The sequence below is a fragment of the Erythranthe guttata genome, chromosome 13 (assembly GCF_056151865.1).
Source record: "Erythranthe guttata isolate IM_541 chromosome 13, IM_541, whole genome shotgun sequence".
Lineage (NCBI taxonomy): Eukaryota > Viridiplantae > Streptophyta > Magnoliopsida > Lamiales > Phrymaceae > Erythranthe > Erythranthe guttata.
In genome coordinates, this window is record NC_142545.1 from 15,785,073 (window position 1) to 15,798,672 (window position 13,600).

The 13,600-nt window shown below is 41.3% G+C and overlaps 2 protein-coding genes across 2 annotated transcripts; one reads left to right on the forward strand and one right to left on the reverse strand.

The window, feature by feature from the left end:
• Nucleotides 1–9,448: 9,448 nt before the first annotated feature.
• On the forward strand, nucleotides 9,449–11,393 carry LOC105969061 (putative polyol transporter 4). The gene is made up of 2 exons (XM_012993789.2): nucleotides 9,449–9,711; nucleotides 9,984–11,393. Exons 1-2 carry the CDS (start codon nucleotides 9,501–9,503, stop codon nucleotides 11,333–11,335), a joined length of 1,563 nt encoding a protein of 520 aa, XP_012849243.2. The 5' UTR covers nucleotides 9,449–9,500; the 3' UTR covers nucleotides 11,336–11,393.
• Nucleotides 11,394–11,499: 106 nt separating this feature from the next.
• Nucleotides 11,500–13,002, reverse strand: LOC105969062 (uncharacterized). The gene has a single exon (XM_012993790.2). It carries the CDS (start codon nucleotides 12,868–12,870, stop codon nucleotides 11,566–11,568), a length of 1,305 nt encoding a protein of 434 aa, XP_012849244.2. The 5' UTR covers nucleotides 12,871–13,002; the 3' UTR covers nucleotides 11,500–11,565.
• Between the last annotated feature and the right edge of the window lie 598 nt (nucleotides 13,003–13,600).

Sequence of the window (13,600 nt, forward strand, 5' to 3'; positions counted from 1 at the left end):
TAGAGCAGTCTGAGAAACCGTAATTGTATTTATATAAACTGTTTTTTTTTTGTCATGTATTTTTGCAGGAGCCATTTATAAGGTAAACAGTATATAATAAGATATAATATAATTGCGTGTAATAACTAATAACTAATAAATGCATACACTTACTTGATGATGAATCAACTAGGTATTTTGGCGATTTGGATGGGATTGATAATGAATGATGTAATGAAGAAAAAAATGAAGGAAAGAGGGAGACAAGCGCCTAAGATCCAGGATTATATTATACGCCCCTTTCGGCACCTGCTGATTAGGACACCAATTTCATTATGGGACCATTTGATATATGATATGCCTAATTGGGCCAACCCAATGGGCCCACAATTTCTTTACCTACTGGGCTACGAGTCCAATATCGAAGACTAATATCACCGAGGCCCAAACACCTTCAAGTAAGGCTTGGGCCCAACAAAGCAAACCCAACCCAATAAACGACATATAAATAGAGGTTTTACTCATTTTATTAAGGTACGTCCTATTAACTGAGCAATACAAAAACGCGTATTCTCTGGACTATTTCTATGATCAGCACGTCTGACTTGAGCGTCGGAGGGGTTTCCGCCGGATCAACCCCCGGCTTAGTTCATGTGTTCTATGATCGCAGGTACCTCAGGATCATCAAGTTGTCAAGCTACTAATCTGCTTTGCTCTCCCAGTTCATTTTCTACACCACCCTAGGTGAGCTATATTTTAGCATCATCATTTTGGCGCCGTCTGTGGGAACGATGCAAACCAGATCACGTAGCCAACAAGATCCTCCTGAGGCGTCTGCTCGGAGAGAAAAGGACACAGCAAATGACCTCCCACCTCGTGGAGGCTCTGGCTTGCCACCTCCTCCACATCCCATGGATCCGCCTCGCGAGGTTCAGGTGATCCCCCTTGGGGACCAACCACTCGCCGATCCACCGCTCCCTGCTCCTCGAATGGTTCAAATAACCGAGGATGCGCTTCAACGCATGATAGCAGAAACTTCAACTCGCGCTGCCATAGAGGCCGTGACCCAATATATCGCCACGAGGGGAGCAAATGCTCCCAACGCGATACCAGCACCTGCTCCACATGTGGAGCCACCTATGGCACCACCGCCGTCGACTCCCTGGGGGCTTACATATGCCCCCAAAATATTTCACTCGCCAAGGGTTATCGACTCCCTGGGGGCTTACATCTGCCCCCAAAATATTTCGCTCGCCAAGGGTTATCGACTCCCTGGGGGCTTACATCGCCCCCAAAATATTTCGTTCGCCAAGGGTTATCGACTCCCTGGGGGCTTACATCTGCTCCAAAAGTATTTCGTTCGCCAAGGGTTATCGACTCCCTGGGGGTCACATCGCCCCCAAAACATTTCATTCGTCATAGCAGGAGCCAACGCTCCTCCTCGTGAGGCCCCACTGGGTCCTCAACATGATCAATTTCTACTTACTTCTCGAACGGTTCAGATAACCAAAGAAGACCTTCAGCGTATGATCACGGAAGATTCAACTCGTGCTGCCACTGAATCAGTGGCACCATATATCGCCAAGGTGGGGCATCTCACCCCAGTGGTTCGTGATCGCCTCATCCTAAATGGGGGGCTATCCCATCCTAAAGTTGGGCATCACATCTCAAGGGTGGTACATCCACTTACCTTTCAACCCCAAGGGGTTTCACTTCCCATCAAGTGTTTCACGTCCCTACTTCAAAAACAGAAAAATGGTCTGACGCACACGCGCGAACCAATAGCATAACCGTGCGCATCCACCTAGAGCGCCTCATCCTACAGTGGGCAGTTATCCCCATCCCAAGGTTGAGCATCGTCCTTACCTTTCAACCCCAAGTGGGCTCACATCACATCTCAAGAGACGAGTATAATCTCCCTACTAAAAAAAAAAAAAAAAAAAAAAAAGAAAAATAGAACATCCCCATGGGGGTGCACATCCATCTCAAGGAACGAGGATATCTCCTTACTCAAAAAATAGAACATCCCCAAGGGGGTGCACATCCCATCTCAAGGAACGAGGATATCTCCCTACTCAAAAAATAGAACATCCCCAAGGGGGTGCACATCCCATCTCAAGGAACGAGGATAATCTCCCTACTCAAAAAATAGAACATCCCCAAGGGGGTGCACATCCCATCTCAAGGAACGAGAATAATCTCCCTACTCAAAAAATAGAACATCCCCAATGGGGTGAACATCAACCACGTAAAAAAAAAAAAAGGGGTAAAATCGCGCACGCGAGACCCCAGAAGAAGATGAAAAAAGAAAAAAAAAAAAAGAAGAAGATGAAAAAGAAGAAGAAGAAAAAAGAAGAAGAAGAAAAAAGAAGAAGATGAAAAAGAAGAAGAAGAAAAAAGAAGAAGAAGAAAAAAGAAGAAGATGAAAAAGAAGAAGAAGAAAAAAGAAGATGAAAAAATACAAGAACGAGAAAAAAAGAGAGTAAAAGAAGAAGAATTAGAAGAAGAAAGAAAGAAGAAAGAAGAAGAATTAGAAGAAAAAAGAAAAACAACAAAAAGAAAGAGAGGAAAGGAGGCGCGCGTGCAGTGCACGCGCGCGCTGACGCGCGCGCGCGTCAGCAAAAGCGCAGAAAAGAAAAAAAAAAAAAAAAAAAAAAAAAAAAAGACGAAGAGCGCGTGAGCAGCACGCGCACGTGACACCCACGCGCCCATTGGGCAGCGCGCGCGGCTGCCTAGGAGAAAACAGGAAAAAAAAATAAAAATAAAAATAAAGAAAAGGAAGAGAAGAGGGGAGAGAGCACGTGGGTAACTTACCCTCTCTCTCCTGCATTTATTGCACCACACTCTCTCTCCTGCATCACCACCCTTTCTCTCTCTACACATTAAAGGAGCGCGCGCCTCCCCATGGCAGCTCTACACTCTCTCTCTTTCCGTATTACATGCAGCTAGAAAGCGCGCGCGACCCCATGCGCGCGCGTGCACGTTCTTCCAAGCGTGGCCTCCTATTTTGGAGTGTGCGCATCTCTGGCTATTCTCTAATAAATTGCGCGCGGATTTCACCTCGCCTTACCAAATCGCGCGAGAATTTCAACTAGCTCCACCCAATTGCGCGAGCTCTCCAACGCGACTCGCCAATTCGCGCGCGCTCTCAAACGAATAAAAAAAAAAAAAAAAAAATTTATTTCTCCACACCATGCCAACGATTAACGCAAGACTACAACACCGATCTACTCTCGACAAGATCCGGTACCCTTTTCAACGTGGCTCCCACATCCTTTCGAGAGTGGGGGGCTTGCGAGACAACTCCCACGAGGAGCCAACTCGCGCAGTAATACAACCCGCAGCGAGACAACTCCCACGAGGAGACAGCTCGCTCGGTCCTACAACCTCTTACAAGGAAACTCCCACGAGGAGCCAACTCCCTACGAAACCATAGCGAGTTAACTCCCACGAGGAGACTACTCGCTCTGTCCTATAACCCGTTGCGAGGCAACTCCCACGAGGAGCCAACTCCCTCGGGTCTCAACGCCATAGCGAGATAACTCCCACGAGGAGCAAACTCGCTCGGCCCTAAACACTCGTTGCGAGACAACTCCCACGAGGAGCCAACTCGCTCGGAACTACAACCCGTAGCGAGACAACTCCCACGAGGAGATAACTCGCTCCGTCCTACAACCCGCAGCGAGAAAACTCCCACGAGGAGCCAACTCCCTCGGGTCTACGAAACCATAGCGAGATAACTCCCACGAGGAGACCATTCGCTCCGTCCTATACCCCGTTGTGGGACAACTCCCACGAGGAGCTAACCCCCTCTAGTCTCAAAACTACAGCGAGACAACTCCCACGAGGAGTCCACTCGCTCAATCCTACAGCCCGTTGCGAGGCAACTCCCACGAGGAGCCAACTCGCTCGGTCCTACGAACTCACAGCGAGATAACTCCTACGAGGAGACCACTCGCTCCATCCTACGACCCGCAGCGAGGAAACTCCCACGAGGAGCCAACTCGCTCGGTCCTACGAACCCACAACGAGATAACTCCTACGAGGAGACCACTCGCTCCATCCTACGACCCGCAGTGAGGAAACTCCCACGAGGAGCCAACTCGCTCGGTCCTACGAACCCACAGCGAGATAACTCCTATGAGGAGACCACTCGCTCCATCATACGATCCGCAGCGAGGAAACTCCCACGAGGAGCCAACTCGCTCGGTCCTACGAACCCACAGCGAGATAACTCCTACGAGGAGACCACTCGCTCCATCCTATGATCCGCAGCGAGATTACTCCCACGAGGAGCCAACTCGCTCGGTACTACAACCTACAGCGAGATAACTCCCACGAGGAGACAACTCGCTCGGTATCCCAACCCGCAGCGGGACAACTCCCACGAGGAGCTAACTCGCTCGATATTACAAATCCGTTGCAAGGCAACTCCCACGTGCAACTACCTCGCTCGATAATAAGACTCGCTGCGAAACAACTCCCACGAGGAGACAACTCGCTCAGAGCAACCTCAATCCACACGCGCCTAAATCGCGCATCATCCAATGCTCCTACGACTTCGCTCAAGACAACTCCCATGAGGAGACAACTCGCCCGAAATTCACCATATAATCGCAAGCTCAAGTTAGCACGATTACAATCCTAGAAGCACTTAGAGATATTATGAGAATCTATATAGCCTGGCCAGCTTGATTACTCAAATTTATCTACTTGTTTTCGATGGGTCATTCATTAAAACGTGGCCACGGTCCAAACATACTTAAGACCCACGAGGTCTAACAAGGGGCACGACCCCCATATAAAAAAAATCTTGAGAGTCTGATCCCCTCCTCAAGTACATCACGCAGAAAGCTATATGTAAACACATACAAGCAACGCGTCAAAACATTGAAAATGTCGAAAAATAACAACTCCCACGAGGAGAATACTAGCTCCGTGCTACTACATTATCGTGAGACAACTTCCACGAAGACGTAACTCGATCAACTCGATTACCCCAGAGACAACTCCCACGAGGAGATTACTTGATCCGTGCTACTACATTATCGCGAGACAACTCCCACGAGGAGATAACTCGATCAACACTATTACCCCGCGACAAGATAGCTCCCACGAGGAGATAAATCGCTACTACATCGTCGCGGGACAAAACCGACGACTCGATTAATTTATATTGCGGCAACTTTGTCGCGCTATGCGCCAACGCGCATTCACACCCCTCCGACACACGCTCCAACGCGTTTTCGCATACCATTAGGCCATACGCCAATGATCGACTTCTCCAATTTTTACTCTCGACACGATTTGAGACCCATCACAACATGGCCCCCACATCGACTCGAGAGTGGGGGGCTTAATGATATGCCTAATTGGGCCAACCCAATGGGCCCACAATTTCTTTACCTACTGGGCTACGAGTCCAATATCGAAGACTAATATCACCGAGGCCCAAACACCTTCAAGTAAGGCTTGGGCCCAACAAAGCAAACCCAACCCAATAAACGACATATAAATAGAGGTTTTACTCATTTTATTAAGGTACGTCCTATTAACTGAGCAATACAAAAACGCGTATTCTCTGGACTATTTCTATGATCAGCACGTCTGACTTGAGCGTCGGAGGGGTTTCCGCCGGATCAACCCCCGGCTTAGTTCATGTGTTCTATGATCGCAGGTACCTCAGGATCATCAAGTTGTCAAGCTACTAATCTGCTTTGCTCTCCCAGTTCATTTTCTACACCACCCTAGGTGAGCTATATTTTAGCATCATCAATATACATCCCTAGAATGGAAAATATATAGGGATAATAGCCAACTATTTGTAATGAAATAGGTATGTAATTTTTGAGATACACTCCTGACGAGGCAAAAGTACAATTATGCCCTTATTTGTAATTTTTGCCCTACTGCATTCAGCATTTCGCCAACTACATTCAGCATAATAGCCAACTGCAATTAGCATTGTTGAACCAGCATTTATCATTTTTCAGTTTTATTAATAAAAAATTACAAATTTTTATTATTATTTTTATGTTATTTTTAAATTATTTTTTTAAGTTTTAAAAATTTTTAATTTTTAATTTTTTTAATTTTTTAATTTTTTTGATTTTTTTAATTTTTAATTTTTTTAATTTTTTAATTTTTTTAATTTTTTTAGTTTTTTTAATTTTTTTAATTTTTTTTTTAAATTTTTAAAAAAAATTCAATAAGTTTCCAGCACAGAAATTGACAACAAATGACTATAGTATAGTACATGTTCTATAGTCATGTATAGTATAGGTATATATAACCATGTACCTTCTTTTTACTCCAAAGACCGATTATGTAGACCGATGATTATATACAAAAAAGAACTTCATCAACACCAACAACAAAAATCACAATTTAAATTTTGATATTATAAATCAACTTCTAAAAATGTAAATCAAAATACACAATCACATGCATATGTTCTTCAACAAAGAACAAATCATCATCAATTAATATCGAACAAAAATTTGGAAAAACAGAATCATCAACATCACTGTACATCAGAAAAAAAACACATAATTTATATATAACTATATGTTACTACATGTTAGTACACGTGACTATATATGGCTATATATATATGACCACATGTGACTATATATGACTATATGTGATGATGCTAAAAATAGATCACCTTAAGTAGTTGAGATCGAGGGAGCTGGGAGAGCAAAGTGGATCACTGCTCACGTGCTAGATGGCCCTGAGATACCTGCGAACAAAGAACACGTGAACTAGGCCGGGGGTTGCTCCGGCAGAAACCCCTCCGACGCTCATGTCAGACGTGCGGATAGTCGGTAATTGCAGAGAGAATTCGAATAGAAGAATTGGTTGAATAATAATAGCGTCTCTTCATTAAGCAAACTTAAGTTGTATTTATACTTTATTGATTGGGCCGAAATCAATTTATCGGGCTCAACCTTATTCGGATGTGATTGGACTTCCGTAGAAATATCTATTAAATTGGGCATGTGGCCCAGTAAATATGGGTCTATTGGGCTTGGCCAATAGACATATCAATATGTATATGACCACATGTGACCATATATGACTATATTGTATATGACCACATGTGACTATATATGACTACATGTATATGACCACATGTGACTATACGAGTATAGTCATATATAGTGTAGTTTGTAGTCTGTAGCTTCAAATCCCACTTTTCAATACCACGAAAACTCTCATTTATCAGTTGCAAAACTATTTTAAATTGACGAACACCATGTCCTCTTGGCAAAAACTTAGTGCATATAAGTTGTTCAAACATCGAGACCTGTGACAAAAAATCAGCGTCAGTTAAAAACATTTACATTATAAATCAACAAATACATATCAAAATGCACACTCACATATTGTTTTAGATAAATTAGCTTCTCTACTTATAGACACGGAATAAAAATTAAAACTTGCTTCTTCTTCACCGAAAAAATCCGACAATTTTCAGATCTTAAACCGCAATAATGAAGCTGCGTATTCATATGAAAACCAATTGAAGACACAATACATAGAAAATTAAAAACTTAATTCCAAAAAAATACAAAAAAAACAATAAAAAATAATTTATTGATAAATTTATTATAGTCTAAAGAGCTTCAAATGGTTATAGTATAATAGAAGTTATATAGTCATGTATAGTTACATGTAGTCATGACTATAGTTATCTATAGTTACATATAGTCATATATAGTTATATATACGACTAAATGTGAATCAAATCTCATTTCTCCACACAACGACTCTGATCTATCAGTTGCAAAGAAGTTATTTTGAATGACGAACACCATTTAAAAATTGATTTCAGAAAAACATAATGGAAAACGAAATATACAGAGTAATCCCTATGGTTGTTAGATCAAAAGCACACAATTTTTAATCTCGATTATATGTTTCTTCGAAATAATTGTTTTATTGCGATAAAAGAAACGGCAAGTTTACGAACAAATCTGCGAACGAACTCATAAGAAGCCAACACAAAATCGAAAGCACAAAAAAATAAAAAAAAAAATCAAAATGGAATCAGTAATAGAAACAGAAATCAAACTATATACACTCATATATATATATATATATGGATCATGGATTTGTTTATTGAAAGCTTTCACCAGCCAAAAATAAAAAATTAAATAAAATCTAGTCCTCTGTCATTTTATGTAATAATAATAATAAATAAATAAAACCCATCAAATCAATTGAAAAGTCACCTTCTCTGTAATTTGGCCATCAAACTCACGTTCAAACAATTACCAAAATATCAGCAATAATAACTTACAATTTTAGCAACACGTTTCATCTGTGACAGCAAGGTGAAGGAGAGTGACGAGCGCAACTTCGTTGGCGGAGGCGGAGTCGCATCAGAACATATTCACGGCGCCGAAATAGTGGTGAAATAGAAACTAGATGCCAATGCTTCTCTCGTAACATCTTCCCTTCTTGTGGTCTCAGATCTCGCAACGACGGCGGCGGCGGCGGCGGCAGAGACTTGCCAACAGGTCCTACAAATCATCTCCAAACTCCGACGATTTGATGGCGGTGAGAGCTTCAGTGAGAATGGCGGAGGAAGAGAGGGAAACAAAGCACTGATTCTATAAAGGGCAAAATAGGTACTTCAAGTGTGCTCAGAGGGTCTACCAAACTAAGATCAAAATTTGGGTTTTAGACTAGGAGAAAAGAAACCAATTAGACCTCCTCATATATATTTTCAAAACTAGGGGGTTATCACTCATTTACCCTTTCATTATTTACAATGTGCTATTGATCGAACGGCGACGTTTCAACAGAAAAGCGAGGCCCAACTAATAAACTCGCAATACTAATATGGGCTCTTAAAACCTATTTTATTACCTGTGGGCCTGTTAAATTTGGGCACACCTTTTTAATAATGGGCTAATAGAGCCCAATAACGTAGTTAGTAACTACAGCCTAAATTTAATTCTCTATTATTACAATAAAATACAATTCACAAATACTAATATTATATTTGGATTTGAAATATTGTTTTTGAATTTGAATTATTTTGTTGAGGATTTTATTTTAATTTAGTATGCATTTAGATTGAGCTCAAATAAAATAAAATAATAATAACTCCAAAGTCTAAATTAATTTATTAGTCGCAAGGACAGAAACGGACCGAAGTTAGGTGTTGATTCGATGTTACATTTGGAGTCGCATCAAATAATTAGAAACTTTCAATCTACACATAATCGTACACACTCGTGTATGTGTGTATTTAATCAATTATTATTTAACTGGTTAAAAATCACCGGATTTATTGACTCACCACCATGACTAAAGTTAGGTGATAGGTTGAATCCATATTAGTAAGAGTAGTAACAGAGAATCGAATTGAGCCGCATTTTTGTCGTGCGAAATTATAGTGTACGTTAGAAAATCAGAATCTCCTAAAAAGAAAAAAAATATTCAGACAGAGATATTCGCTCTCGCCACCTTAATTACTCTCCGAAAAAAGAAAAAGGAGAAAGAAAACGATGATGGATACCCAGGAAAATGGAAATGTGGGTGTCAAAAAGTACAGGAGAATCGATCTCGATAAAATGCAATTGGAGGATGAAGAGGAGGAGGAATTATCTGCTGTTTCTCATCCATTACAAGGAAATGTGAACACAAACAACAAAAGCGGCTCCTGTGTAATGGCGTACGCCATTTTCGCCTCTCTCAATTCTGTCCTCCTTGGATACGGTCCGTTTTTTCTCTGTTTTTTTTTTAATTAATTAATTAATTCATTCATGGCGATTGTTCTTTTATTGTTGGGTTCTTTCTGTAATTTGATCAATTGGGAATTAATTAGGGTTTGAATTATGAAAACAACCATACATTTTGTTGATTGGACATTCGAAATGCAATTTTGGGGGAAAAAGGTCACTCTTTGATCAAGAACCCTAATGTATGTTCTTACAATAATTTCGAAAAATGTCGGTTTCTCACACTTTCTGATGTTGCTGATGTGGCAGATGTAGGGGTGATGAGTGGGGCCATTCTATTCATTCGAGACGACCTGAAACTCACCGAAGTTCAAGAAGAAGTCTTCGTCGGAATCCTAAGCATCATCTCCCTATTCGGAAGTTTAGCCGGCGGTAAAACCTCCGACGCTATCGGCAGAAAGTGGACAATGGGATTAGCATCTCTTGTATTCCAATCCGGTGCCGCCATTACCGCCCTCGCCACGTCATTCACGCTACTAATGACCGGCCGATTGCTCTCCGGCATCGGAATCGGCTTCGGAATTATGATCGCGCCCATTTACATAGCAGAAATTGCACCCTCCACCGCAAGAGGAACCCTCACTTCACTCCCTGAAATCTTCATAAACTTAGGCATACTCCTCGGTTATATTTCCAATTACGCCCTCTCGGGTTTACCCTCGAACATAAACTGGAGAATTATGCTGGCCGTGGGTATTCTCCCCTCGGTTTTCATCGGATTCGCCTTGTTTGTCATTCCCGAATCTCCTAGGTGGTTGGTCATGCAAAATCGTATAGACGAAGCAAGAATGGTTCTACTAAAAACGAACGAAAATGGTAGTGAAGTTGATGACAGGCTGGCGGAAATACGAAAAGCTGCAACCTTTGCGAACGAAGGGAAAGCTGCGTGGCGCGATCTGCTTGTTAATCCGACACCTGGCGTGAGAAAGATGCTCGTAACGGGGTGTGGGATTCAGATATTCCAACAGATAACGGGAATCGATGCGACTGTTTACTACAGTCCGAGAATATTCGAAAATGCGGGGATTAAGGATAATACGGATATTTTAGCTGCAACAGTGGCTGTTGGATTTACTAAAACGATTTTCATCTTGATAGCGATATTTTTAATCGATAGAGTTGGGAGGAAGCCGTTGCTTTACGTGAGTACGATAGGGATGACTTTTTGCTTGCTCTGTTTAGGGTTGACTCTTTGGACATCGGGCGAGGGTACAATCGGGATTGTGCTGGCGGTTTTGTTTGTTTGTGGGAATGTGGCATTTTTCTCCATTGGGATTGGCCCCGTTTGTTGGGTTGTTTCTTCCGAGATTTTCCCGTTGAAGCTTCGAGCTCAAGCTTCTGCTATGGGGGCAGTGGGGAGCAGAGTGAGTAGCGGTTTGGTGGCTATGTCTTTTCTTTCGGTTACTCGAGCGATAACGGTTGGAGGGGCATTTTTGGTATTTGCAGCGATTTCTGCTGTTTCCGTTGCTTTTGTTCACAAGTGTGTTCCGGAAACAAAAGGGAAATCATTGGAGCAAATCGAGATGCTGTTTTTCAAGAACGAGCGAACCGAAGGTGAAGTTGGGCTTGGAGATGTTGAGCATCTCATAGACAGGCAATAACATTTAATTTTTTTAATTTTTATCGGGGATGTAGATAGATATATAAACAGAATATATATATATATATATATATATATATATATATATATATATATATATATATATATATATATATATATATATATATATATATATATATATATATATATATAGTTGAGAAATAGTTTATTTACAGAAGAATCGTTGGTTTATTTCGTTCATGCAATGCAAACTACGATACGGTAAATACTTTATACTAATGAAGACGAATTTGTTGTGATGACTAAGGAAGCGAACATTATGTGTTGAATGATGCTTCCCTTTTCAACCTTAAACTGTCGGCTCTGCTTATTCCATAGATGTACAGCGAAGCTTTGCGTTCGAATCTGCTTCAGCTTCGAAAACAGCCATTTCGAGTGATTCAAACTACGTGGGCCCTGAAAAAGGCTTCCGATTTTAGTCCAATCCACCGGATAAAAAGCCATAGGCGGCACCACCGTGAAATTGCAGCCGGTTTTGCCGCTCAGCCTCGAAACAACTCTCGAAACCAAGTAAGGTCCGTTGTGGCCCCACTTATTTCCATCGAATGTGAGCGCGAATTCTTCGATGAAATGTCGAAGAAGTGGGTGACCTTTGTCGAAGATCATCACAGCATTGTTCAGCCTGCTCCAATTCCCGGTGGCAAGATCGATATTTTGAGCCCCGATCGTGTTTTTCAGACCCGTAAAACTCTTCAGAACTATTATATCTGTGTCGATGTAAATTCCGCCGAATCTGTACAGCAGGCCTATTCGGAGTAAATTCGAGAGGTTTTGACCTAAAGAAACCTCTCCGGGGTTTACGTTTCCCTGCTTTAGCTGGTTGTACCATGCTTGAGCAGCGGTGTTCTTGAATAGAAAATTGAAGTCTGGAGAAATTGCGGTGACTTTGAACCCTTTATCTGTAAAGGGTTTCAAGATTCGCATCCCACTTCTTGAATCGAGTGAATTGGAGGCAATGATTAAGCACCCGTTTGGATGTGATTTGAACACGCTTTCCAATGAAAAAAGCTCTCTTTCTCCGAAAGACTGAGATGAAGAAATCCAAGTCATGAAAAATCGGAGTTCGCACGAAGAATTGGCTTCGAAAAAGTTGTTCACTCTAGCTTCAAACTGCCCTGCAGCTTCAGATTCCAGAATCTTTATTACACTACTAACAAGTGCGTGCCTTTTACTTCTCTTCGGGTGATGCATTGCGGTTCTGTTCGTCAAAACCACCAAGTTTCGATTTTTTTGCAGAAGGCGCAAACGGGTGTTGAGCTTTACACCAGACCGAATTTTCGTTGCTGACGGCACCGGAGGAGACGTTCTTGTTTCTCCGGCGGCATATTCCGGCAAGAAAATCGCCGGCCCGGTGGGAGCTTTTGCCGGGAAACGGAAGTGGATACAGAATATAGAGGCACTATTGTAAGCTAAAAGACAGAGCAATAGAAGAGAAATGAAAGCGTAGAAAGACGATCTCTTGCTTCTTCGCCAATGCAAAAGAAGCTGAGACAAGAAACAAGTGAAGTTCAACATTAGATAAAACTCTTGTCTGGTAACTGATGTAGACAAAGAATGAAGAAACTGAGTGAATTTTGTACTACAATTGGAAGTGTGTGTAGTATGTGTTTTTGGGGATTTGTTGTTCTAGAAATATTAAGTGTTGAAATATGTCTGATGCATGGAAGTTTCCCCTACACATTGAAGGTTGGTCACTGGTTTCTTAACCTTTTTTTTTTTTATTATTATTATTTAAATAAGAATTATTTAATATTAATTGTACTAATCAGTAACCAGTACAGAAAGTATAGCACTGTTTCTTCTTCCATTTGTTTTTTAATTAATGTGGTTATTTGTTGTCTTTAACCAATACAAATATGTTAAGATGAGAGGAACATGACATTGAATTGGTACAGTTTAATTAAATGAAACAAAACCAAGAGGAATATTATATTACAATGCAGACAAAGGTATCCACACAATTAAGGGTTGTCTTGATTAGATGAAAGAGATTCTTGATTGAGGAGAAGTGCTGCCCAAATTCTCATTTGTTTAGTGCAACAACCAAACACGATCTCCTTTGCATTAAATCTTGAGATCACATATAAATCAAGTGAGCAATTTTTCTATGTTAACTACTCTTTTTTCAATACAACTGATGGAATCTTGTTTGGATAATTATTATACCAAGGCATTGACTAATCTCACATGGTGATGGCGTGATTAAATCATTAAGATCTGATTAATTTGTTTACCATCTCTTGCA

What these genes read in the sequence shown, in the direction of transcription:
- LOC105969061 (XM_012993789.2), top strand. Translation starts at nt 9,501, where the DNA reads ATGATGGATACCCAGGAAAATGGAAATGTGGGTGTCAAAAAGTACAGG. An exon ending in TTCTGTCCTCCTTGGATACG is followed by an intron (nt 9,712 to 9,983) that starts GTCCGTTTTTTC and finishes CTGATGTGGCAG; the next exon opens with ATGTAGGGGTGATGAGTGGG.
- LOC105969062 (XM_012993790.2), bottom strand. Translation starts at nt 12,870, where the DNA reads ATGTTGAACTTCACTTGTTTCTTGTCTCAGCTTCTTTTGCATTGGCGA.